The 27,440-nt window shown below is 44.7% G+C and overlaps 1 protein-coding gene across 5 annotated transcripts in view; it reads left to right on the plus strand.

Annotated features, from left to right (window-relative positions):
• Window positions 1-27,440, plus strand: part of KCNIP2 (potassium voltage-gated channel interacting protein 2) — a 106,533-nt gene that overhangs the window by 66,753 nt on the left and 12,340 nt on the right. Inside the window, exon 1 of one of the 5 annotated variants that reach the window (XM_083615359.1) lies at window positions 12,403-12,828. The exons of 3 other annotated variants lie outside the window; for them this stretch is intronic. In XM_083615359.1, coding sequence (XP_083471485.1) covers window positions 12,726-12,828 — 103 coding nt within the window. In that variant the 5' untranslated portion in view covers window positions 12,403-12,725. Of the gene's footprint in view, window positions 1-12,402; window positions 12,829-27,440 lie in introns of those variants that run through there. One more of the 5 variants, XM_083615362.1, reaches the window with a different exon arrangement.

The raw sequence follows: 27,440 nt of genomic DNA on the forward strand, positions 1-27,440 counted from the left end.
GGCTGAGAGATAGCTGCTAACCACACTGAGTGGGTATTTCAGCCTAGGCCTCCCCAGTTCTAATCTAACACTCTGGCTGTTATAGTCAAATGAGACCGACGTCAGCATCCAGTGGCAATCTCCCTAAGTGTGAACGTACTGAGAATGTAATTTTCCGGCAAGGTCCTCCATGCCTTCAATTAGTCCTGCTGTGCCATTTCTTTCAAATGCTTTTAGACGCAGCTGCGGACTAGTTTCTTGGCAGGGATCCTGCCTGCCATGCCCATTTGGAGCAGGAAGTGGGGTTTCTTCAGCAGGAGCAGCAGCTGCGTTTCAGACAACAGAGGTGTCGCATGAAATACAGCAGGGATGTGGCCCTCCAGACATTGTTGGACTCCAGTTCCCATCAGCCCTCTGCCAGCATGGCCCAATGATCAGGGATGATGGGAGTTGTATGCCAGAAACATCCAGAGGGCCACAGGTTGCCCCACTCCTGAAATACAGAATCAATACCTTCTAACTTTAATGTAGCTTTCAGTGCATCCAAGTTCCCTGCCTCAGAAGGTGCAAAGAGGAGGCTGCAGGCTGTGGGGCCCAATGCATTTAGAGGGTGCAACCAACAGAGAGAGAAAGATAGAGGGATTGGGTGCCTGCCAATTGTTGACACTTAAAAACTCAAGAGCAAAGCGAAAGCAAACTGGACAACATTTCAGAGTCTCATCTCTTCTTTTCACCCCCAGATTTATGGGCTCAGTATTCTATACTGACAGAAGCATTTGTTGGTAATTCATTTGTGAATTTGCTACTTGCTATTAATGAATTCAGAGTGATGTCGCTTATTTGTTATAAATAATTTCTGAAGCACTTCAGTATGTCAGGTGCTTTACTACTCGTCATCTCACTTGCCTCTCTGTCCCTGTGAAGTAGGTCATTGCAATTTCCATTATAAGGACAAGAAGTCAAGACTGAAGTCCTTTCTGCAGGATCAAACAAAAGTTCCCCAGCCACATTTCCTGATTTGTGTGATGCTCTTGCAAATTTGAATCCAGTGCTAAGAGTGCACTATTGCTGCTGTTTCTCCTTTCCCCCTTTTTGGAGTAACTCCCACTAACTACATGTAGTCCATCACACAGTGGTGCCAGGGCAGGTCTTCAGAGCAGGAGTCCAGGGCCTCACTCAGCAGAATGGGTAGCCCCCTCCCACATATGCAGCAGGAGGGGGGACTCACCACAGTGTGCAGTAAGTGAAGCAACATACATTGCCATTTAAGAACCCCTTTGTTTAGTCGTTTAGTCGTGTCTGACTCTTCGTGACCCCATGGACCAGAGCACGCCAGGCACTCCTGTCTTCTACTGCCTCCCGCAGTTTGGTCAAACTCATGCTGGTAGCTTTGACAACACTGTCCAACCATCTTGTCCTCTGTCGTCCCTTTCTCCTTGTGCCCTCCATCTTTCCCAACATCAGGGTCTTTTCCAGGGAGTCTTCTCTTCTCATGAGGTGGCCAAAGTATTGGAGCCTCAGTTTCACGATCTGTCCTTCCAATGAGCACTCAGGGCTGATTTCCTTAAGAATGGATAGGTTTGATCTTCTTGCAGTCCATGGGACTCTCAAGAGTCTCCTCCAGCACCATTAAGAACCCCTACCCACTTATAAAACCACTAAGTCCTGTTTCTAACATTTGCCAGCAAATGAAGAAGGGCGGGAGGGAAGAGAGGAAGGAAGGAAGCATCTCATGGATGCTGTCATTCAAGGATGATGGGAGTTGCAGTCCAACACCTCCCATCTTCCACGACCATTGGCCATACCAGCTGGAGCTGATAAGTGTTGGAGCCTGACCACACCCAAAGCTTCCCCATTCCTGATGTACCCAGAAGATTCATGCATTGACCATGGGGTTAGATTTGATGGCCCCCAATGTCTCTCCCAATTCATGATTCTGTGAACTCAAGGCAGCTGAGAGTTGGTGGGTGAATGTAATTTTGATGCCTTTGCTGCTTATTTAAGTTTTAGTTGCTGTTGTTTGGATGAATGTGCCAGTGCTAGAATTGTGCCCAGTTCCCAGCAACATGGGAGCCAGGCATGGACTTGTGAACTGAGGCAGGAGGGCTGCAGGCAAATGAAGACTAAGGCTGGACGCCAGGTTCTAGGACACAATAGGTCAGGGGCTGTGAAGAAGACTGGAGAGAGAAGCTTATTCTGTATTCTATACCGTCTACAATATGTTTGTCCACACTGAACATACACAGCTATTGAGCTTGCCATCTATGCAAAGTGTCATATTTTCTCAGGTCTTATATTTCTAATATGGGGCAGTTTGGGAGTGATGCCCCTGAAACATAAGGCCATCTTCCATGAAAGGCATGTGAACTGTGTTCAGCAAAAAAAAGTAATTCTGGAGAAAAGTGGAATATGTATGTCCTGTATTAACCAAAAAGGAGCCATTCTGAAAAGTGTAAGCCATTGAAAAACCACAGAAGTGAAGTATTCCGTCTATCTTTTGCTATTGCCTGACCAGACACAACTTGTGTAGACAGTTCCTTGGAAGTGCTGATCAACTAGCATTCTTCATCTCTCACTGGGATGACATATATACTGCCGTTTGTTCTAATTTGCAGTTTTATCAGAATGCTTTGATTGGTTTCCAGAAGCACCTGGCTCCTGAGATTATAAACTATACCTGGAAATAGGAGCATGAAATGTAACCCACATACGCTTCAACCTGCTTGATCTATTCTTTAGAAGAGTGGTCCATGAGAGTTAAATAAGAAAGGAGTACTTTGGCTTCACATCAGTTTCTGGTTGTGGGATGTGAGGGTGGGAGGGAGTGTGTGGGAAGGTGGGGGTGGGGATTTATGGTGTATGTGAACCATCTCTATTTATCTACATGGAATTAGCTTAAATACATGGTGTGGTGATGTCAGCATGTTGAGCAGGGTGCTAGGGTGAAAGCAATTAAAAATTAAGGTTGCACAGATTTTTTTGAGCTTTAAATTTGGGCATGAAAATTAAGCTACCCTTATTCAGGAAGAGGGGGGTGTGATTATTAGTGGTCTTTTGCATCATTTTCCTTCATGCCTTCTGTCATGCCTCTGCTAGAGGAGTCCTCCTCAGATGAAAAATTGCTGCTCCCTGGGGGGAACCATATGGAGGAAGAAGTGAGGCAGACCCAGGCCTATCAGACTAGACTGTTAACATCCCAAGCCTGGGCTGAGCCACCTCCAGGCCCTGCTAAGCTATCTACCAAGGAATGCAGGAGTTGTTTCTCCAACCAGGAGGTGCCCAATCCTACATTTAAAGCCTGAATCTCTTGTGTCTGTAGTGCATTGCTAAATGCTACGTTCCAGATTCCAATGCTGCATGATGCCATTCTCTGCTTCAGTTCTTACCAGACTTCCCCTTCTCTTCCTGAATTTCCTCTAGGCTGACTGCTTCCCTTTGACTGCGTTGTCACATGCGTGTCCTTCATTTCACCATCCAGGTTTCCAAAGTATGGATGGTGGGCTGCTGTGGGAGTGATGAAATCCACTTGGCCACTTTATGGCTAAGAAAGCACGGTGGTGTGAGGAATATTGTCCCAAGTCAGTGTCACTAGCTCCCACTAATGTGGTGCCAGACTATTATTGTCTTAAGGGTCCCCGAGTAGATGTGGGTCCCCAGATGTTTCTTGCATACCACCCAAGTCCTTGCACAGCACCCCCTGAGTTCTGCTTCATCTACTTGAAAAGCACCCACCCCACAGAACCCCTACAAATAATGCAGGATGTTCGAAGGAATTTTGCTCTTGCATTTGGATCTGAGCAGCTTGCAGTTTCAGCACCCTGGACAGTTCATGTGCTTCATTAACAGGCACATAGAAGGCCTCATTATTTTACGAAACATTTTTAAAATAAAAATCTGTGAAAAGGAGGGTAGGAACAGAAGGTATCTACAGCCAAATACAGAGAATTCACCCCTGTGAGATTAAATGCTTAACTCTTCACAATCCCAACCAAACCATGGCCTTCCTTTGAAGCTTCATTTCCCTACATAGTTTTGCAATTAATATGCTACAGATTTGTGGAATGGAAAGGGTGATTCAATTTAGGGCTCGGCTGCGTTCAGAGACAAGAATAGGCTCGGTCGTAAATCCTTTTAATGTTATCTCCCCTGACTTCCCAGAGTTCTTTTGCGCACCTGCATGGAAAGATGACTTGCTAAATCAAAGACGAATTTATAATAATTGTGAATTAGATTGGAGAATCGGTGCAATGATAAGCCTTAGCAGGCTAATACGTCATTTTGCATGCTTCTGCATTTGCAGTATTAATTTCGCAGCTACAACAAGTGACACCTTGGTCACAGATAAGATGGAACCATATGTAATGGCAAATTAATCACAAACACTTTTAAAAAAACAAACAAAAACCCTTCACTGTTTCAAGGAGTGTGTATTTAAAATTACACATACATTAAAGAGAGAAGTACTTTATTGCATATGTAGACATTGATGGATCCAGCAACGTGGAATCTTCCTTGACTTTAGTCCACATGTTTGAATAGTTGCTCCAGGTTCTTGATCACTGTAGGCAAGTATTGCTCTTAACTTCGCTTGAAGAAGTTTCTCACTTATTGTCTCTGGTGCTTCCAGACAAGTTGCTGCATCATTTACATTCCAGTCTCATTTCCCATATGACATTCAGGAGGTAAAGTGGGGATGGGGAAACCGTGGCCCTCCAGATGTTGCTGGATTACAACTCCCATCATCCCTGACCATTAACCATGCTAGCTGGGGCTGATGGGAGTTGGAGTCCAACAACATTTGGACTGCCACAGGTTCCCTACCTCTGAGGTAGAAGGTGTGCTTTGTATGAATCAGTGTGGATTACTCAACCTTTAACATCCTTCCAGAAGGTTAACCCTGTGAGTCCATTGCAGCACAAACAACAAAAGCACTTGTGGCACCTTAACCTATGTAAACCACTGAACAATAGTCATTTTCCCTTTGTGGCAAAGGGGTTACATTTTCAATGCATATTAATGTGCGAGTCGGAACTTAAATGCACTTTGCTGATTGTTAATAGAAATGCTAGGTAGTAAATGTTCTAACTAAATTAATCTGTTTTAGAATCTTGTTATTCACATGTGTCAGAACGTGCATGTTTCATGAGAAACTATTTTGAGTTTGACAGCCAATATGATGGTTAGCAGTGAGGTAATTTAAATTCTGATGTTTAAAATTTGTTTGGTGGTTCCACAACAAGATGACCAGCTTTACAAAAAAAAATGCTTCTACTTTTTTGGAGATTTCATGCCAGCCAAGTGCATTAAGAAGTTGTGTTTTTTTTCCAAAAGAAAAGAAAGAAAGCTCAAAAGGTTTTATCTGCCTGAAGCACAAAAACAGTTCTGTTTAGTAATTCTGAAGGTTTTGGCCTTGGTTATTGCTAGGAAACCTGAGCAAGGGAGGTTTCCAGATGGAGGAAGGAGAGAAGATTCCTAGCACATGGCAGGGGAAAGATCTGATCTGAAGCCAGGGATTAGCAAGATGTGGTACAAAGGGATGCTGAACTCTTGTTTGTGGTTGTCCAGGTAGACTTTAGCCACCAGAGGGTGTAATGAAGCTGCATTTTAGAGCAGTGCTTTTGTTTTGTTCTGTATCTCCCCAAATATCATTCTGGCCATATTTAGAATTTTGTTAATCCCTTGAATAAATTGCACTAAGCCTTTGTTCTCCCGCCTTTGTAGTTTTATAGCTTCGTTATGTGCAAAATCTCTGTTCCCCTCTGCTTTGACTATTTGCTATCTTGTTCTTTTTATTTATCTTGTTCTGTATTATCCCCTTGTACTAATCTTCCCAAGCACTAACGCTAAACAAGCAAACAACATGTTAACAATAAATCATTGGAGCATGAGATCCCACTAACCCACATCTCCTTTGCAGTACCTGGCATGGGGACAACAGATCACAGCACTGTTGATTAATCTGGAATTATTCCTGGATCTGTGCTTGCAGTCCAACTCCATTCTAAGTATGCCTGGAAAGAGTGGGAAATCTTTTGCATTTAATCACCCATACTGTGTGAGAAGGGGACGCGGGTGGTGCTGTGGGTAAAACCTCAGTGCCTAGGGCTTGCCGATTGCATGGTCGGCAGTTCGAATCCCCGCGGCGGGGTGAGCTCCCGTCTTTCAGTCCCAGCTCCTGCCCACCTAGCAGTTCGAAAGCACCCTTAAGTGCAAGTGCCAGAGCAGCTTCGTCACGCTGGCCACGTGACCTGGAAGTGTCTCCGGACAGCGCTGGCCCCCGGCCTCTTAAGTGAGATGGGCGCACAACCCTAGAGTCGGACACGACTGGCCCGTACGGGCAGAGGTACCTTTACCTTTACTGTGTGAGAACAACAAGGTATTTAAAAGTTGTTAAGGAGTAACACTATCATGTCATGTGATCCTGTATGTGTATGCCCACAGGTGGCTCTGGGATGACCTTAATTTATGGGTCTTGTTCTTTAAGTGGACTTTTCAAAGTGGCTAATTCTCAGATTGCCTCCAGGCTGTCAGTATTTTGAATGAGGGATTCAAGTTCCTACTGCAAGTTTAGGTTTGCACTCTGCGCACATAGTGGATAAATATCACTATTTATTTATTTAACTTTTTGCTGCTAGGAAAGTGACAGGGAAATGCACTGAAAAGTGTGAGATGAACAAATGACACAGGAAGATGGATAAAAAGTGCACAAGCAAATCAGGACAAATGCTCATTGTCATATAACCACCCCATAAACTGATCAGGACATACGTTCAACAAAGACTGGACACATTCTGACCTTCTCTGGAGGAGCCCGCGTTTTCATGCAGTGATAACATTTGACCACTAGAGGCCACTCTGGTGTGTGCCTGTGGGATCTTGCTGTCTCCTCCCCTCAAGCAGGGAGCCCAGACTGGATATTGACAGCAAAATTAGTGGCTTCAGAATGGAACACAAAGAAGGTTGTTGGTGTTCAGGTCTTGGCTCGTGCATGCAGCAATCAATTTTCATCCATTCACACATCAATGTAAACAGCATCACTGGAGTATATGAGAAGGACCGGCTCCTAAGGTCCTGATGGGTTATAGACCAGGGGAGTACATTGCTTCCCTCCCCTCATGGTGAATTCTGTTTTAAATTGAAAGCTAATTTGGTAGGGAGGAGGATAATGTTGTTGCTCTTTGGACTCTTTAAAAAAATTGAGCTGAATGTTCTTTTGCACACCAAGGTTGCACTGGTGAGCAACTGTGGCACGCAACCAGGGAAGGCGTGTATATATTTACAGTGGTACCTCAGGTTACAGACGCTTCAGGTTACAGACTCCGCTAACCCAGAACCTTGGGTTAAGAACTTTGCTTCAGGATGAGAACAGAAATCACGCAGCGGCAGCGGGAGGCCCCATTAGCTAAAGTGGTACCTCAGGTTAAGAACAGTTTCAGGTTAAGAACGGACCTCCGGAACGAATTAAGTTCTTAACCCGAGGTACCACTGTATTTATTTTTTTAAAAAGATTGCACATAGTTGGTTTGTTGCTACTCCTCACTAATGATATCTTGTACACTATGCAATATTTGTTTATCCACAGCCCCATTAGACAATATTGAGATTGCTGTCTGTGGAAAATGTCGCATTTTCTCATGTCTGAAATATCTAATATGGGTGGGTGGGAGTAACGTCCCTGCAATATAAGGGCATCATCCATTCAAGGCCTGTAGACCGTGTTCAACAACAAAAAATAATTCTGGAGAAAAGGGAATTAATGCATGTCCTGTATATTAACTTCCTTAACCAAAATTGAAAAACCATAGAAATGAAGCGTTTAGTTTGTCTTTTGTTATCTCCTCATGCTTTAAGTTCTCCAGCAGTCTAAGTCCATTGCTTAACAAGACACAGCTTGGAAGTGCTGATCAAGTAACACCCTTCATATCACTGCAATAACATATATATTGCCGTTTGTTCCAATCTGCAGTTTTATCAGAATGCTTTGATTGCTTTGCAGAAGCACCTGGCTCCTGAGATTGTGAACTATACCTGGAAATAGGAGCAGGAAATGTAACCCCCATACACTTCAACCTGCTTGCCTTAATAGTCTTTAGTAGAGCGGGCCGAAAGATCCTTATGAGTTAAATAAGAAAGGAGTACCGTACTTAGGCTTCACATCAGCTTGGAGTTTCATGTGCATATGTGTACGATGTATGTGAACCATCTTTATTTATCTACATGGAATTAGCTTAAATACATGGTGTGGTGATGGCAGCAGTCTTGAGCAGAGTGCTAGTGTGAAAGCAATTAAAAATTAGTGTTGCACTGATTCTTTTTTGAGCTTTATTTGTGTTGTGACCTGACTGTCCTTCATCTCATCATCCGGGTTTCAAAAGTGTGGCTGTTGTGGGAGTGATGTGATCCTCTTGCCAAAGCAAGGTGGGGTGAGGCACATTGTCCCAAGCCAGCCCCCACTGGAAACCACTAGCTACCACTAATTTGGTGCCAGACTATTATTGTCTTGGGGGTTTCCAAGCAGGTGAAGTTCCCCAGATGCTTCTTGGATACCATACAAGCACTTGCAGAGCACCCTGAGTTCTGCTTCATCTATGTGAAGAGCACCCACCCCACAGAACCTCAGCACACGGTGCAAACAAGCCAAGAAGCCCTTGTTTCTAGAAGAGTCCATTTAAGTTCAAAGGAAGGGGCCAGGTCAAAGAGAGCCTCTTGTCACACTCCCCACTTCTGTGTCTTATAACTACTTAAAGAATCTGTGGGTGTAACCTTCTGTTGGTGTTGCTGAACTCATGGCTATTATAGTCAGGATGATAATTGCTGTGTTGGCTTTACAGCTACTTTGACCTGCTCCTTTTCTTGGTGATGACCCTGTTCTGGTACTTCATCCCTGGTCATCCTTGTGCCCATAGCTTCCTGAAGCCCTTTTAACACTGTCCTGAGTTGGAACACAACAAGCCTCCATTTGCATGGATTTAAGATGCACAGCAAGGTTGAGAACAGATCAGCCTCTCTTTGTGCCAAACTGACCTTGGCTTAGTTTGAAAGGAGTTGGCTGGTAGATGCGTAATTCTGTCTCACTGCTGGAATAGATTGCCTTTTGATAGACACTTTCCACTTCTGTGAGTTTTTATTCTATGTAAAGGAGCTGCTGCTGGACTAAGCAGTGTGCAGGATGACAGCACCCCATACTTTAGAGTGTATGGACTGTAGTGGCCTTTGGCTGACTTTGCAATAGCTTTTCATTCAAGGGGATAAATGCTGCCTTCACCTTATCTGTCTGAAGGCTACTGGTTCCAGAGCTTCTGTCTCCTATTTCATGTGTGTGTGTGTGTGTGTGTGTGTGTGTGTGTGTGTGTGTAAGATAAAGGACCCCTGGACGGTTAAGTCCAGTCAAATGCGACTATGGGGTTGCGGCACTCATCTTGCTTTCAGGCCAAGGGACCCGGTGTTTGTCCACTGACAGCTTTCTGGGTTATGTGGCCAGCATGACTAAACCACTTCTGGAGCAATGGAATACCATGACAGAAACCAGAGCACATGGAAAAACCTCTTACCTTCCCACCACAGTGGTACCTATTTATCTACTTGCACTGGAGTGCTTTTGAACTACTAGGTTGGCAGGAGCTATACACACACACACACAGTTGGCAACACACATACGTAATTATAAATCCTGACCTAATAGCAAGAGATAGTTTTTAGTGTTGTAATTCACTACATACAGTATTTGACCTAGGTGCCAGCCCTACTGTCACAAGAATCATACAAAGATTCCCCAACCCCTCCCATATACATGAACATTAAGGAGGAGATGGGATTTTGTTGTGTCCTGAGGCTGCATTGAGATAACAGTATCTCTGGCTTTTGGCACCTGTTAGCACTCTGCTTCCCTGCAAAAAGGCCTACTCTCTGCAAGAGTTTAGCTGTGTAGCTGCTCAAGCTCCGGGATCTCCCCCACACATTGCTTTGTGTCTTTCAACAGGGAATCTCTGCTAAATGAGTTTGCACATTTTACCCCTTTTGTAAGGACAGATGCTGTGCATCATCATCAACACTGCTTTGTGAATGGTTACTAATGATTTTACATACATTTAACTCAGCATTAACATACAAGTTACAGTCTGCGCTCTCTTATTTCCCCACCTCCCTCTGACTTCACAGCTCATATTCTTCCCTCTCCACAACTGTGTGTATGTACTGCCAATTTAGGGTAACACTTTTGTGCATCTGAAGAAGTGGACACTAGTACATGAAAGCTTATGCCTGGCAGGAGGGATTTCTTGGACGGAATGAATGCATCAGAATGAGAGATTGAGGCTAGCTTAATCCAGCCGTGCAGAATTGCTGAGCAAAATCTCCTGACCTGATGGTGTTTGGCGGGGTGAGGGAGAGTAGGAAGACCCTCCAGATCCATCAGGGATCTGTACCCAGTTCCTCTTCTCCTTTGGACTCAACATTTGGAAAGAGATGCAAAGTGACTAGAGGGATGGGGATGACACATACACTGACATCTCTACTCACTATCCCATTGGTATAAGTGCACTCTTCTCTTCTCTTCTACTCTGTAATAAGAGTGGCTGGCTGGACTGGGGTGCAGAGTTGTCTCTGATGAGCAATAATAACCAATGGTTTGTGGGGATTAAGGAATTAACTCTCGCAATGGGAGAATCATTGGCCTGGGCTACCCTTGCCCTCTTCCAGCAGGCCACAGTTGGGGCTCTTGTTTCAGGTTTCGTCTATCTGAAGGGCAGGCGCCAATGCCAGGCTGGCAGCCTCCCCTGGGCTCTGCTGGTATGAGTAATATGCAGAGCCTGGGCAGGCCCTCCCCCTCCCCAGAATCCTGGCACCAGGCCCTGGCATTTTTCTTGACTCTGGTTCAGGCACGTCCAGTTCTACAAATGAAAGGCTTAGCCAGTCAGAAACTGCCAATGCTGCTGCTCAGTAAACTGTTAAGATCCGGGCACTTCTAGGTATGTGTGTTGACAAAAATATAGACCAGGTGGGTGAGAAGGGCTAAGGGAGAACACCAACAGCACAAGGGAGGTATCTAAAAGCTGGGGCTGAAGGAGTTTGGGGCACAGTCTGGGAAACACCCAGAAGTGGTAGAACTTGTACCTGGGATATTGGATGCTCCCATTCTCCACTCTTCTCCCTCCTTAGGCAGGGATAGGAATGGATTTAAAAGCTAGTCAGGTGTTTTAGATGCCAATCAGGTTGATGGCTGGAAAAAACACTTGCATACCTTTGGCAACGTCTTTGTTAGTGCTGTTTTTGCTGACTGTGGATTTAAAAAACAACAACAGTCAGGCAGTAGAAAAAATAAATAGAAGTATCTAGAAGGTGAACAAGTAGGGGACCTGTCAGGTGTTGGCAGACTATTTTTATTACCATGCTGCTACTTTTATATCCTTTGACAAACCCTTCCCCTCCCCATGCCAGGCAATCAATAGCTTTCTGAATATTGGTGTGCGTAGTGTATTTCTGGTGTCTGCTTTGAGCCCTGGCTATCAATTTACAGGTAGCGGCTGAAACAACATCAGTAAATATACCTGACTTCTGCCAGCTGCAAAGCAGGCTGCTTTCTCCTCTGGCACTAGATTTCCACCCCCAGGCCAGCTCTCCCCTTGGCGTCTGTGGGGCATTATTGGGGAAGAAATTCTGAAGGCTTGGATGCTGCCTTTGATAGGGATTCCTTCTGAAGTCAGGCATTGGGGGTTCCTTCTGTCCAGTGAACTAGTTTATCATTACCCTCCCCCCATGGTCTTGTGATACTATGCAATGCTTACCCTTTTATCCAACATGATACTTCTTAACCACCAAAACACACACACACACACACACACACACACACACACACACACCCTCCAAGCAGAGGCAGCTAGGATGCTCTTTGCGATGGTGGAATTATCAAGGAGAACCATTGTAAAAAATAAAATAAAAAGGAGAACCATGTAGGATGATGCGAAGAACATTAAGAAATTGGTAGTCACCACATGGGCTAGCCTTGCTCAGCTGGATGTTGTGGGGTGGACTCTCAGGCTGGGTTGAAGTTTTCCAGAGTAGGTTGTCCTCTGCACATTTTAAGCTCCGTTGTTTCCTCTGCGACAAGAGATGGGCAAGGGCAGTGCCTAGAGAGATACAGGTGTCCTCCCGCAGCAGTGCTGGGACTGGACATGTTGAGGCGTCACATAAGGGTCTCTCCCTGTTTAATGCCCCCTCCCATCTGCACTGAACTTTCCTGGGCACAAGCCAAGATCCTCTTAACTCTCCCATCTCCTTAGCAGCTGCATTAAGCAAATCGATTGTGTTGGTGTCATTGGGATGGGATGGGAGGGCAGGGCTCCTTCTGCACACATTCCTCTCCCCCCCCCCTTTGCATTTCTCTCTTGGCGCTGCTGCCACGCTCCCTCTCTCCCTCTCACTTTCATCTCCGTGAGCCAGGCAAGCGCAGCTCAGACTCCACTGCCTCAGACTTCGCAAACTCCCTGCCCTGCGCTGTGTGACCCTTTTATCCCCTGAGCAAGCACAGCAATCTCTGTGCCCCTTGGGAGAGGGTCAGAGGTGCCCCCGGTGCTGTTCCTGATGGAGGCTGATCTTCAGCAGCAGGGTTGAAAGCAGCAGCACCGTTTCAAAGGGATACAAGGACCCACGGGCATGTGGGTGACCCTGGCTGAACTGGGGTGAGTGAGGAGCTGGGAGAGCAGGCACGGGTGGGCTTGAGGGCCTTGATGCCATGAGTCCCTTTCACCATGAACCTGGAAGGCCTGGAGATGATTGCCGTGTTGGTGGTTCTGGTCCTCTTCGTCAAGGTGCTGGAGCAGTTTGGACTCTTTGAGCCGGTCTCCTTGGAAGGTAATGCACAGGGAAAGGGGTGGTGCTGGGGAAGTGGCTCTGCTTAATCTGTACTCCTCTGGCTGGTTGTAGGGCGAGCCTTGATTAGCCAAATCTATCACTTTTGATAGGGCAATGGGTAGTTAAGTTTAGTTCAACAGTGGAGATGGAGCCACTGCTGCAACCCAGAAGGCTTTATTATCCCTTTGAAAATAAAAATAAAAATACTTTGATGGACTCTAAGGGGCAATGAGATTGTGGAAAGGGTCGTACACCTTTTGGAGTGCGTGCAGTTGAATACAGAGGGTAAGCAGCAATGCCTATCCTTAAAGTGAGAACTGGAAACTAAAAGGAACTTGTACTCTGTGCAAAGTAAGAGAGAAGTGCAGAGCTCTACACCAAATGGATGAGCCTTGGGGGAAGTAGAACTTTGAAGCAGGCAGATCATCTAAGCCACAAGCCTGTGTCGGACACAGTGTCCCCTGCCAGGGTGATGACTTCTTAAAGAGGCAGGAAACCGTGGAACTTTCTGAAACCCGTCTACATCTGTAGCAAGTGGGCACGAGTGTGGCACCAACTTGGTGCTGCTAATAAATGCGTTCACCTCACATGTGGAAAACATTTTAGGGGTACATGCTTGGAGTGTGGACTGGTAAACAAGCATGGTGAACCTGAGCAGGAGATGTGTGACGGATGGCATTGGAAGGTGGAGGGGGCACTGTGTGTATGGGTTATTATGTTGATAGAGGTGGTAGCTTGCATTCTGTTGGCAATAAACACATGTGAAGCAGTAGTATTGGATGAGCAGAGACAGGCACTGTGTGCTTATTTTAATGGGAAGTGTGCAAGTATTGATGAGCCCTGTATAACGATCTCTGTATCCGTACAGTGCTTTGGTGTGGTGGACTCTGTGCAAATGCCCTTCTGCTTCAAGGTGTCAGCCCCTCTCTTCCTATGCTAGACTTCCTATAGACTGGGCTTCTCTCTAGACGACCTGTTTATTAAGCACTCATGCTAATTTGCTTGCACAGATCTTACCTGGAGCTTAGATTATGACCAGGCTTTATGAAGCATTCATTCTGATTTGTTTGCAAGGGGGGTCATGTGGCAATGAACATTCATCCTGATTAATAGGAAATGATCTTCTTACTAATCACTTGCTCATCCCATCTTTTTAAGTGCACTTCACAGTCACTTTCTTAGCTGCAAAAAGTCTGCTTAAAAATAAATAAGCAGATTTGTTGCACTGGGGCAACAGATCACTTTAATCCACTTCAACAGCACAAACCTATATTTCCAGTATGCCCTTGAGTTCCTCCCTGAAAATAGTGCTTGTCTGGAGGAACCCATTGTCCCTCACTGCAGCACTTAGAAGAATGCAGGAGGAAAAATGTTAACGTAAGGACCCACAAAGGGGAGGAGGGAAGTTATGGAAGTCTCTTTTCATTTTGATTGCTTGACAATTGTTTGTAAATTTCAAAATCTGAAAATTAAATAAATCTATTTTTAAAAAAATAGAAGAGGAAGGGCTGTAACTCAGTGAAGCACATGTGCTTTGCATGCAAAAGTTTCCAGGTTCAATCCCCACCATCTAGTACTGAACTAGATGGACCAGTGATCTCACATGGTATAAGGCAGCTTCCAATATTCCTATAACATTGCAAAATGAAAATAATATGTGATGACGCCATATAAGGGTAATACTTTGACCAGGTGATTAGGTGGCTCACATGCTCTTTCTCCACTGTGGGCTCATCCACACTTCTGCTTGTGCCGTGCGTGGAAGGACAGGTCTGAGTGGTTTTCCCCTTGCCCCCCTCCTCTGCAAGGGAAAAGCCATTCTTTAGTGATAGATTGGAACAAATGGCAATCAGGGAAACCCAAATTGCTGTTTGCTCAAATTGAAAAAGCAGAGTTTTCCCCAGGGGAAAGTGGCAGGATGAGAGGAAGTGTGGCTAAGCCCTGAGTGTTGAACAAGTTGCCTGAGGTTACTTGCCTGTAAGACTCTGGGCATTAGCCCTGAAAACTAATACAGTTCCAAGAAGCAGAGACAGGGAAATAAGAAAAGCAAGCAAGCACCGTAGATTCTGCTTGGGCAAGAATGCTCTGTGCATAGTTTAACCCTTGTGTCACTTGCCTACTCCTGCCCTGTGACAGGCTGCTCCCAGAGCTGGACTCCATTGCTTAGTATGATATTTTGGAGGAGATTTCTTGGTTCTGGGAGCTCATAAAGGATCTTTCCCACCCTTCCCCCTTCATGGGACATTCCATTGTGTCTGTCCTTTTCACACAGGCCATGTAGCCATGAGTGTAAATAAGTTTGTTTCAGTTCCTACTTTCACCTTGGAAAAAACCAGTCCCATTTTCCCCACCCCTTTGGCGGAGAGGGGCAAGTTAGGTGTCACAGAAGTGGATTACATGCTTTGCTGCAGCTATGGTGCTTTGCCTTTCATGGGTTTTCCATTCCTGCCTGCTTTCTCCACTGAGAGTTGGGCTTAACTCTGCCCCCTCCATTGTGCCTGCTGTGTTATCTCTTTGTGCAGACATTCTGGACAGAGATCTGTGGCTTCTCTACTTGTTGCTGCTTGAGACTGGGACTTCCCGGAGATTTATGTGTTGGAGGACAGCATCCAGTTGCTTTGCAGATGACTTAGTTTGGGCTACAGGGAGTGGAGTCTAATTCTTTGGCTGTTTGGTTTTTAGAATGGATTTGCTGCCTGAGAGGATGCAGATATTCAATAAGTATCTACACAAGGAGAGAGATCATAGTCTGGCAGATAAAAATGTGGCATACCCCAGTTGTCTGATGGTCGCACTTCTTCATAGCACGGCTGCAGAGCCAGTAAAAAACATCTATAGATGGTCCTACGAAGCATCTTTCACTTCATCATCTATCTGTTTCACAACACTATTGTAGTCTGACCTCTTGTTTCCCGTGCATAGACAGTCACCCATGGCTATAAACTTAGCCAAGAGACAAAATCAGAAACGCATTGCTATTAACATAACCAATAATCTGTTCACGACCTACATGGTAACATTGATACTTGGCAAATGGGTAAGGGAAAATGGGTCACATAGCAGAGAATGGCAGAGTTCAAGATCACAGAGAAAGGGAGTCTTGTCAATAAACCCACACTAGCCTGGGGGGGGGGGAATTTAACGGTCTGCTGGGGCTAGTAGAGGTGCGAATCAGAACTCCATACTTCTTGCAGCAGCCTGTTGTATTTCTCTGCTGGCTGTGGTGGGTGCATTCTGTGCCTCTTCTAGCAGCCCCACCAGTTGCCTACATGCATAAAGGAAGGGCATTCAGTGTTAGAGCATCTGCCTTGGATCCAGAAGGTCCCAGGATCAGTCGACAACTCCTGGTAGGGCTGGGAATGTCCCCTTCCTGAAACCTCAGAGAGCTTCTGCCATTTAGTCTGAACAGCCCTGAGCTAGATTGACCAATGGTATGACTCAGTAGAAGGCACCTTCCTGTGATCCTATACAGTGTCTCTCTATAATGCTTCTTTATTTTCCTTGTGCATGAAGTGTAGGGCCTAATCAAATTTGATGCCTCTGATGTGCATTTATGGTATCTAATCAGAATATTATGCCTATATAGGTACATCCACTAAAGAATAGAATACCATGGCAAGTCCTGTTTTGCTTGTCCAGCAAAATGTTGTCATTGGTTGCTCTGTGGTTCTTCATAATTTGGTCTTGTAGGGCACAATAATGACTTGAGAACTGCATAGAGAGTCATTTGTAGCACCTTTGCAGGAGCACAGGAGCAGGCATGTGGCTATAAGTCCCCAGTCCTCCACAAATGTTTTATCTATCTATTTAGTGTATTTGTACCCCCAAAAGGCTCCCAGAGTGGTTTACATACAAATAAGATAGTCCCTGCCCACAAGCTTACAATATAAAAGGCATGGCACACACACGGGGAAATGGACAGGTAGCGAAGAGGGAAAAGCAAACTCAGGTACCAATTCCTAAAGTTAAATAGTTCAGGGACAGGAAGTGCCAGATGGAGCTGGTCTTTCAGCAGAGCTGACGGGACTGAGCCCTGCTTCTCATTTCTTCCACAACCACTTTGTAAATGGTGTAAGAATGTAAGAAGAGCCTGCTTGACCAAGCTAGTGACCTATCTAGTCCAGCTTCTTGTTCTCCCAATAGCCAGCCAGATACATATGGGAAACTTGTAAGCATGACCTGAATTCAAGAGCACTCTCCCCTCCTGCTGTTTCCAGCAACTGGCATTCAGAAACCTAATGCCTCTGCTCACAGAGGCAGAGCATAGCCATCATAGCTAGCAGTCACAGATAGTGTTATTCTCCATCAATTCATCTAATCCTCTTTTAGGGCTGTCCACATTGGTGCCCATCGCTGCCTCCTGTGGGAGCAAGTTCCATAGTTCAACTGTCAACCTTCTGAAGAAGTACTTTCTTTTTATCTGTTCTGAATCTTTCGACATTCAGCTTCATGGGATGTCAATGAGTGTAAGGAGAAAAACTGCTCTCTATTCACTTTCTCCATGCCACACATAATTTTATAAACCTCTCATTCACCTTTTCTTTAAGCTAAGAAGCCTGAAATGCTGCTGCAACCTTTCTTCATAGTGGAGTTATTTCATCCCCGTGATCAGATTGGTTGCCCTTTTCTGAATCTTTTTTCTAACTCTACAATATACTTTTTGAGGTGAGGTGACCAGGACTGTACACAATATTCCAAATGCAGTCACACCGTAGATTTGTGTAACAGCACTGTGATATTTGCAGTTTTATTTTAGAGCAGTGAGAGAGGGGAACTTCCATAGGCTTAATTAGGCCTGCCAGGCCTCACATCATTGGGCCCTTCAGGCCATTTTGGCCATGTCACACCCACCTGCCAAGGTAAAAGATGCCTGGACCAGGCCAAAAGGGGCTCCTGAAGTTCTGCCAGTCAGCTGATCTAGTAGCCTGCCATCGCTGCTAGGACTGTGGGAAATCCTGTAACTCCAGACAAGTTCCCTGGAGTGCCCTGCTCAAGACTGATACGGTGTTGGGAACTTGTGAGAGGAATTCTTATATGCCATTTCCCTCCCACAAATCTTTTTGTTATCCTTGAAGCAGAAATGAGAACCTACCTGTTCTCTTTGGCCTATATGGCTCTGCCCTGGTCTCCCCCTTCCCACCCAGCAAGTACATTGTTCGAGGGCATGAGTGAGGATCCATCCATGTTTCCGAGCTGATCCTCCGGCCCCTGCCTCCCCCTCCCTCCATGTGTTATTTCTGACCACAAAAGTGCTCCCAGCCAGGCACTGCTGCATCATGCCAGCTGGTGAAACAAAATCCCCTAATGGTTTGCAGATATTAATGGATGCGGCCCTGCAGTCAGCCCCACTGCAGTCCATGCTCATCATCCCTGTGTCTATGCCAAGCACTAGACTGGCTTTTTTCTGGCTGTTGCCCAGCGTAAGAAAAGGGCAGGACAAGGTAGGTGGGAGACAATGAATCCCGAGATGGTGCAGAATGGCGAAAGCAGCTTCTTTTCAATTTGCTGTCCTCCCTTGGAAAGTCATTCAATTCAGAGGCCCCTGATTCCAAGCAAGCCTCTCTAATGTGAGTGCCAGGGCAGCCTACGGATTATTATTCACAGTGAAATTAATGATTAGCAACTCTCCTATCCTCATGTCTACCTCATTTTGTGAATGTGTGTGTGTGTGTGTATACAGTGGTACCTCACTTTAAGAACAACCCTGTTTATGAATTATTCGGTATACGAACTCCGCAAAACCGGAAGTAGTGTTCCAGTTACCGAACTTTACCTCGGTCTACGAACAGAAGCCAAACAGTGGAAGGGCACCGGCAGCAGGAGGCTTCATTAGGGAAAGCGCGCCTCAGTTTAAGAACAGCTTTGGTTTAAGAACGGACTTCCAGAACGGATTAAGTTCATAAACCGAGGTACCACTGTATATATATACACGCACACACAAAATCACACACACTCACAAAATGAGGGAAACGTGAAAATACACACATACACAAATTTAACATTTTGTAATTCTGTGCTCACTGCACAACAGGTGTGGAGAACTTTTGGCCTTCAAGTTGTTACTGGACTACAACTCCCATCAGCCCCAACAAGCATGGCCAATGGCCAGGGTGGTGGGAGTTGTGGTTCAGCAACATCAGGAAGGCCAAATGTTCCCCACTCCTGTAGAACACGTAGCTCTTTTTTCAAAATAGCAAACTCTAGTTAAGACCGTTCCTCCTTTTATTCCCAACAGAGCAGAGCCCATCTTAAGACTGTTTCATTCTGCAGCTCCCCCCTCGCTCCAACCTTGTTTTCTTTTGTTTAACATTCTGAGAAACTGTTCTGGAGAGATCAAAAACTTGCTAATTATTTTGTGGTTTTAATTAAAGTATGTCCTACTGTGGGTTTTTGATTTCCTCCCATTTTGTGAATCTTTTGGTGATTGTTATTTTATTCTTTTATTCTGCCTCTCCTGCATGGGTACAGCAGTTCCTCCTGTCAAACTAGTCCCCTTGGAGAGTTAACCCTCCTTTAGTCTCCCATAACCAAGTTGTGATTGTTTAAGCAGAAGTAAAATCTGTCCAGGCCTACTGAATTTCAGGATGGTGCTCAGCTGAAAGGAGTTGGTGTTTATGTATTTCATGATGATGTTCTACCCAGGGAATATTTCCCCTCCCCCAGATATTTAAAAACCTTGTTTTCTGCTATTAGACTTTATATACTATGAAATGCCATAAAATGTAAGATTCAAATACTTTTTAAAAAGAAAAACTGAAAAAGAATCCTAAAACTTTAAAAGTATGGAGGGAGCAAAACTGAAAAAGCCCCTCAAATAATGTCTGTTTACCATTAATAAACTCTTACATACATAAGGTGATCATATGCATGGTCCTCTATCTGAAAGTTCTATTTGAAGAGCCGTCTGGTGCAAGTCCATTTAAAGATAAACAACTCTAAGGAGGGGCCTTGAAATTTATTCTGCCTGGCCTGCCCCCCTGGCAATGTAATGCACACAGAGGAAAAAGCTCTGCTGGCATTGCAGTATTACTGGGTAAAGGCTAAAATAAAGTTTGGCATTGTGTGGACATACAGATGGAACAGGGTGAATTTGTCAAAGGAAGGTCTGGCTCAGTGTTAGGGCTCAGTCTTGGCTCACGAGAACTGCTGAGCACTCAGCAAGGTGGCTGTGAGTGGAAGCTGATTGCACAGAAACACTGACCTTATCCTAATGAAAGCTGTGTTAATGGATACAAGGCTTTGTGCTTTATAGACTGAAATATGTTGGATCTCTTTGATCTTTAATTGTGGAAGAGTGCAAATAAAAGATCTGTAGGAATTTCCCCCATCCCAACCCCAAGTTAAAAATGGCTTCTCTTGGATGAGGCCTGATAATACCAGATTGTTAATGCTGGGATTGAGGCTTTGGCTATAATCCGTATGAACAGCCCCACTTTCTATTTCTCCTGTGAGCTCTGGCTGAAAAGTAGGCTTACTGTACCATTGGTGGAGCAATGAAGAAAGAGCTGCACCACCTTTTTCTGTCTTCTTCTCTTTCATTGTCCAGCTTCGCTACCTATGCCTTTGGGGGGCCATAGGCAGGAACATTTTCTCTTACTTTTTGCAGGGGCTGAGCATGGGGGTGCTACTGTATCCCAAGAACAACTAGCGTTGTCTTAATTAATAGACTCAGCAGGTCTTTGACTGAGCCATGCACAAGTTGAGATTGTTGTGGGGCCCACAATTCAGCCTCTTAAGAATCCATGCTTTCATTACAAGCCCAAGTGCTTGTTTCTTATGGCTGCAAAGATAAAGTCAGAATAATTATTCAATGGATTAAGCTTACGGTCCAACTAGTCCCTCATGCTCCCTCCAGCAGTGTCCAGCCAGATGCTCCTGGATGTGATGGAGAAAGTCATCCACTTTTCTTTGTCCCCATCTGTTGGTAACCAATCTTGAATATTGGGGGTAGGGGTTTCCTTTGTTTGATCCTGTGTCTTGTAGTACTGGATAAGAGTTATGTTCTGTCCTGACTGCAATCCTTTTAAAAAGCTGGTGATCATCATTACTGCCACAGCTGGTGGTTTCGGGGGGGGGGGAAACATTTTCTTGCAATAACTCAGAATGTGAGTTTTCCTAATCCATGATTTTTATTTAAGAGTTTGCATAGCATACATACTGTCCTATGCTAAAGCAGTGGTATGTGTCTTGAACTTCATTCTGGTTGCCTCTGTCATGAACTTTGTGTATTTTGGCTTCATGGATACCCTGACATGTATTTTGTGCAACACACATTCATCGGATGATACCAGGGATTGCAGCTGATGTTGATGGCATAAGTGTTGAAGGCAAGAAAACTCGGAAGGTGATGGCCTCTCCTTTTATGTCTGAAAAATTTTCTATACTAAAATGTATAGAAAATGGATAATGTGCATCTGGTAGAGAGAGCTGCAAAACTGAAAGATCCCGTTTCATATCTTGTCTCTGCTGTGAAGTCTTAAGGGTGGCCTTAGGCAACCCTCCCTCTCTCAGCTTCATCTACCTCCTTGTATAAAATATGGAGATTATATCACTGACCTACCTTACATGACTGTTGTATTACAATGCAGTGTATATGCAGAGTGTTCTGAAGACTTCTAAAGTGCTACCTAATACCAAGGATGATCATTATTATTTCAAAATAAAAAAAATTTTTTTTGGGGGGGACTTTTCTACCGCCTTTGAATGTATAGATGTGCTGGTGCACATCTTCTGCATTTCATTCATGCTGTGAAACAGTGTCATGTGTGCAGACTTTATGACTGGTGTTTCACAATGTGTGGTTTGACATCGTTTGCTTAGAAAGACATCACTGAGCCTACAAGCAACATGAGTCTACTTCTTAGCATTGGGGGTGGGGAGCAGTGAAAAGAGTGCTTTATTTACATATAAGTTTAAGGGTGTATCCAGAAAAGGAGACGCATAGAAATGGTGGCAGGCTGCCCCTTATATTTTCAGCTTGCTTTTCCCTTTGTTCCTGCCAATACCCCATGCAACTAGATGGTCTGCACATGCTCTAGAGCCATCAGATAGGATGTTGTCCCCGTCTTTGGTGTATACGCTTTCTCTGAGTGCTATTTATATCCCACCATGCCAGTAAATCCCTCCCCTAACAACCTTGGCATATTCATGGCCCTTCAAGGTGGAATGTGGTGTCCCCTAGTAGTTTGGAGAGGTGGTGCCATCTGCTTTGAAGCCTTGCTGCATCATCACAGGCATGCCATGCCAGGGACTAATGGTGTTGGGAGAGTCATCCTTGAAACCCACGGTTCTTTAGAGCACCATCTTTACTACTCTCCACAAACCCACAAAGGTGCTGACTCATTGGTGGCCCAAAGGCTGCTGCTCTTCTGAGCATTCTTAACTGGGTGGGGGTGATGGGGAGGATGAAAAAGCTGGCTTTATTGATTATGGCTCCTGAAGTACCGGCATCAATAATTCAGAAGAGCAGTTGGCAGGAAACGGAGGCCTCAGAGTGGGGCAAGGGAATGTGACAGCTTGGAAAGGGAGCGGAGGAGGAGATAAAAGCCTGGCCAGGGAATATTCACACATAATCTAGTCTGAGATGGATGTTGGGCAAAAGTGCAGATTGAAATTGATGAGTTGATTACCCACACTGGGGTGGATGGGCTCAGTTGTGGATCCTGAGAACTGTCTGTGGGATGAAAATGTGAACAAGGGTAGTGATAGGTAACCTCAAACCAGAGGCACCCCAGTATAACCCATCCATTTTCTGGAGTAAGCAGACCTGAAGACTCCATGTTCCCCATGTAGCATAACATTCAGCTTGCACGCTCACAGTTTCCTTAAACATGTTCCTACCAGAATATCTGTGGAGCGTCTGGGTATGTCGTGCTGCATCATGAGCAACAGCTTCCTCTCGTGGCATCTGTTGTGAAATCCTGGACAAGAGGGACTCTGAGCTGTGGCACAATGGCAGAGCATCTGCTTTGCATGCAGAAGGTCCCAAGTTCAATCCCCCATATCTCCAGGTGGGGCTGAGAACGTCCACTGCCTGAAACCTGGGAGAGCCTCTGCCTGTCAGTGTAGACAGTACTGAGCTAGATTGACCAAGGTATAAGGCAGTATAACTCAGTATAAGCAGCTTCCTATATTCCCTAGGCTCTTATCTTCTAGGGGACAGTTGAGAGTCTAAGCTTGCCAAGCATACCCCCTTCAAATTATGGACTATAGAATACATGAACCAGCAAATGTTGCAAAAACAGCAAATCGTCTTTGAGATCTCTCCATCCTGCTCACTCAGAAGGGGAGTTTTCACCGTAATGATGGTATCGGCCTTTATCAAAAACCCTGAGCTTGGTGCTGAAGAGCCAAAGTAATGCTGAGAATATTAATATAGGATGGTGTCTGCACATCCTCGGTCTGTTCCCTTTTGCTTACTCTGAGATTGAAATCTGTTCCGGTCTTATCAGCCTCTCGGCAGCAGGTTTGTCTTCCTCGTCCTCTGCACCCACCTTAGGGGAAATAGTAGCAAGCCTGGTTCTAGTTGCTAATCTGGGCAATCCACTGGCTGCCATGTACCTCCCTGTCATGGCAGCTCTTCCAATAAGTACATTGTCCATATTGTCAGTGGTGCCACACTCCTTTGGAACATGAAATTATCTCCTTCTGCACTTAGGCTACATCTAGCATTGTAAAAGAATATACAGGACATCTCCTGCAGCTCTTAAAAGGCCTCTGAGCTGCCACCACCTGTTAGTTCACTGCAGAGCAACAGGGAAATACTAACTACAAGTCATTATCCATGTTGACAGTTCTATACCTTAGTTATTTAATTATATCTCCTGGCATTCCAGTCTCTCTAAGGTTTGTTCCCGAAAAAAGTATAGTAAACCAAAGCAGCAGAGGCACAATTATGGCCTTTTCTAAATGGCCAGTGACTTTCATGGAGGAAGGTTAATAATGGAATACTGCAAAGATACTGCAAAGAATCTTTCTTGCAGCCTGTGCTGTCTGGGGATGGAGGGAGTTGCAGTCCAAAACACCTGTACAGCACCAGTCTGGCAAAGGAAATCAGTGCCTGGTAAGTGTCCCTGAGGAAAGAATTCCACAAGCAGGGTTCTATTAACCAAAGGTTCTACTCTGCAGCAGCACCCACCTCACAGTGACATGCAAAGGGGGGCTTTTGAAAGGGATCTTAAAGACTGGGGCAGAGTCTCATGGCAGCACATGAGCATTCAGATTAGCTATCCTGGTTCCAAGTCGTATGGGAATTTATAGGTCAAAATCAGCGTCTTGAATTATGCACAAGAACAAATTGGAAGCAAATGAGCCTCTTTTTAATACTGGTGAGATTTCTTCTAATCAGCTAGTACCAGTCAGTAATCCAGTTGCCATATTCTGAACCAATGGTAGTTTCTGAGTGGTCTTCAAGGGCGGCCCAATGTACAGCTTGTTACAGCAGCTGAATCTGGATCCTACTAGGGCATGAATATCACCAGCTGCGGGAATAGTTTAGGTTATTCTTATATCTCCTGATTGTGGGACTACAGATATATAATTGGTGAAGCAATGTTTAGTTCTGTACTTATAGCCATGCATTTTTCTTTTGTCCCAATTCAACCATTAGTCCTCTTCCCTTCTAAATTTCTCTCACTTGGTTGGAATTGCTATATATTAGCCCCACCTGGTAGCTGGAGGGACAGCATACATATTCAAGTTTTTATTCATTATATGGATTGTGCCTGATTTTGCAAAGAACTGTGTTTAAGTTTTGCTTTATTACAGCTTTATATATCTTTTGGTGTTAGTTGTTTCTGAGGAGGGAGAAGTTGTTTGATTTGGCTTCCATGGATGTTTTAAATGGGAAAATGAAATTGCAGTGGGAGTAGGCACCAAGGACAGCTCCAAAATTTGCTGTGTACTTTTTCCCAAGGTCTAGAAGTCTACATCCTTCCTTCTCCTTCCAGCAGATAGGTGCACACAATCATTTAAAGTGTTCTGTAGCACCCTCATTTTTTACTTTCAACAGAGGACTCTGAGCTAATTGTCCTTCTTCTGTGGCTTATTTCAGCTGTGTATGAAATGCTGCCAATACAGTATAGCTTTAAATTTGCTCATCTATCTGACGACCATTTCTGGGGTGAGTTGCATTTGGGGGACTGGCCATAATGTGACCACAACAATGTATTCTGCCCTTTTCTGTGTATAGGGCTCTCCTGGTAGTTGTGGGAGCTCCTTTTCATTGGAATCAGTTATTGGAGCCAGTGCTAATTCATATGTAGCCCTGTGTGGAGGTACTTAAACAGACTTTGTTCCTTTTGGTCTCTTGTAGTGAATTCTGGGGTTTTCATCCCAACTTCCTTTAAGCTTGTTCAGAGAGCTGTGGTGAAATTGAATTATACAACACTGGGCAGTGTTATTCATATGACTTGTTTGTGTTCATCCTGAAAGGATGATTTAGTTCTGTGGAGACTAAACCTGTGCTTCAGGTTAGAACTGAGGCAAGATGTGAAAGTTTTTTTATACAGTTCAGGATCCACAACAACCAATGAGAAGTGGGGGGGGGGGGAGGCACAAATAGGAGTGGATCAGACCTCTATTCACAATAGTGAGAAATAAAAATATGCTCTACTGGCAAGAGAGGCAGTGTGTATGATCTGGAGCAAGTTGCTCAGGATAAAGATATACTTGCTTCCTGGGCTGATTTATTATTTATTGTGCATCTAGAGGCTATTTTCTGTAGAGCACGATCATAAATCTATGTGGTCATCAACTGGAGCAAATGTTTCCCAGCCTCCCTAGTGGGTGTTTTGTGAAAAAGATGGAGTATGTAGCTTTCATGTTGTGCAAAACCCCCTTGTCCTTTTGCAGTCTTGATAGGTGTGCTATGTTCAGTGGATCATACAGCAGAGGAGGGAAAGTGTGTGAGAGAAAGTGAGTGACTACCTTTTAAAGTTACTCTTTCTTGTGAAATTATTAACTATGGCACTGTTCAAAGCTGCCCAAAGAGCAGGTGCTGAAACAAAATGCCCAAAGCCAGGAGAGCAAATAAACAACTTTATTGCTTCCCCAAACCATCTTTCCTTTTAAGTGCATGTTTGACTGCTGTGTTCTCAGTGTTCTTACTGAAAGGTGCTGCTGTGGGTTTGGTGGTTTGGGTTCCCTTCCTTCCTGGAAGTGTCTTTGCACCTGACCTGGTCTGGTCTGAGGCAAATGTCCCTAACTGCTTGGCTGTCTGGGTCATGGTGTCTCTCATTTCTCCTGTATTGCTCATCTCTCTAGCTATTCCTGTCTGTCTCCATTTGTCAGTCATTGCCACTTCTTTTCTATAATGCTCAGAACATCCTTGCAGTCATGAGTCATGCATGCACACACACTTGTACACAAGCTTAAAAGCAGCAACATTTAAATTGACCTGAGGAAGTAAATAGGAAGTAATATTACAATGGTGCTAAAAAAATTCATTTCTGGGCAATAAAAGGTGAATTTATCTGATATCTACTGGCCTCAGTAGCAATCTAGTATAACTGAGGCTAGCGGAAATAATGCCTTTAAATTTTTGTCCCATTACCTCCACAAGTAAGTATCTTGGTGTGTGCTGCTGGACTATAACTCCCATCATCCCCAACAATTGAACATGCTGGCTGGAGTTAATAAGAAATAGATTCCAACAGCATCTGGAGGGCAATCAGTGCAACAATCCTGGTAAAAAACTATTCTCATGCATTCTTGAGACAAGTATGAAATGATCTCCTTTCATATCTTCTCCTATCAAAAATTAGGCTGCTGCTTGGCCAAAACATCCAGGTGAAAGAATAATAAAACAACTGAAATCAGACAAAACAATAACATAGCAAATAAAATCACCAATAAATCCAGCAATAAAGTGAGAAATGGCAGAAATTAAGTATCTATTAGTAGTCAAGTAGAGGAATATCTTCACCGGGCATCAAAAAGACAATGAGAGTTGGTGCCAGCAAAGTGTCCCTGGGAAGTGTATTCCACATTACATGGGTGAATTCACTGGGAAAGCCCTGTCTTCCCTATCACCACTCACCACACTTCTGCAGGTGGCTGCGCTCAGAGCAGAGCCTCTTAACAATGGGGCAGGTTCATTTTAGATACTCCGTTCCCTGGCCTCAGGGATCTTCCCTCCCCAGCCCTCAAATAGGTAAGTGTGCTTAAGTGCTAGCTAGTTAATTAATTACAAAATAAATAAATAAAGTTAAAGGTGATATATAAATTTACTGATAAAGAGAGCTGGAAAAAACCCAGAACTAAGCGCTGTGGGTTAAACCACAGAGCCTAGAGCTTGCCAATCAGAAGGTCGGTAGTTCGAATCCCTGCTACGGGGTGAGCTCCCATTGCTCGGTCCCAGCTCCTGCCCACCTAGCAGTTCGAAAGCACATCAAAGTGCAAGTAGATAAATAGGTACTGCTCTGACGGGAAGGTAAACGGCATTTCCGTGCACTGCTCTGGTTTGCCAGAAGCGGCTTAGTCATGCTGGCCACATGACCCAGAAGCTGCATGCTGGCTCCCTCGGCCAATAAAGCGAGATGAGCGCTGCAACCCCAGAGTCGGTCACAACTGGACCTAATGGTCAGGGGTCCCTTTACCTTTAAGTGCTCAGT

This window comes from Podarcis filfolensis (assembly GCF_964270895.1).
Source record: "Podarcis filfolensis genome assembly, chromosome: 5".
Taxonomy (NCBI): Eukaryota; Metazoa; Chordata; class Lepidosauria; order Squamata; family Lacertidae; genus Podarcis; species Podarcis filfolensis.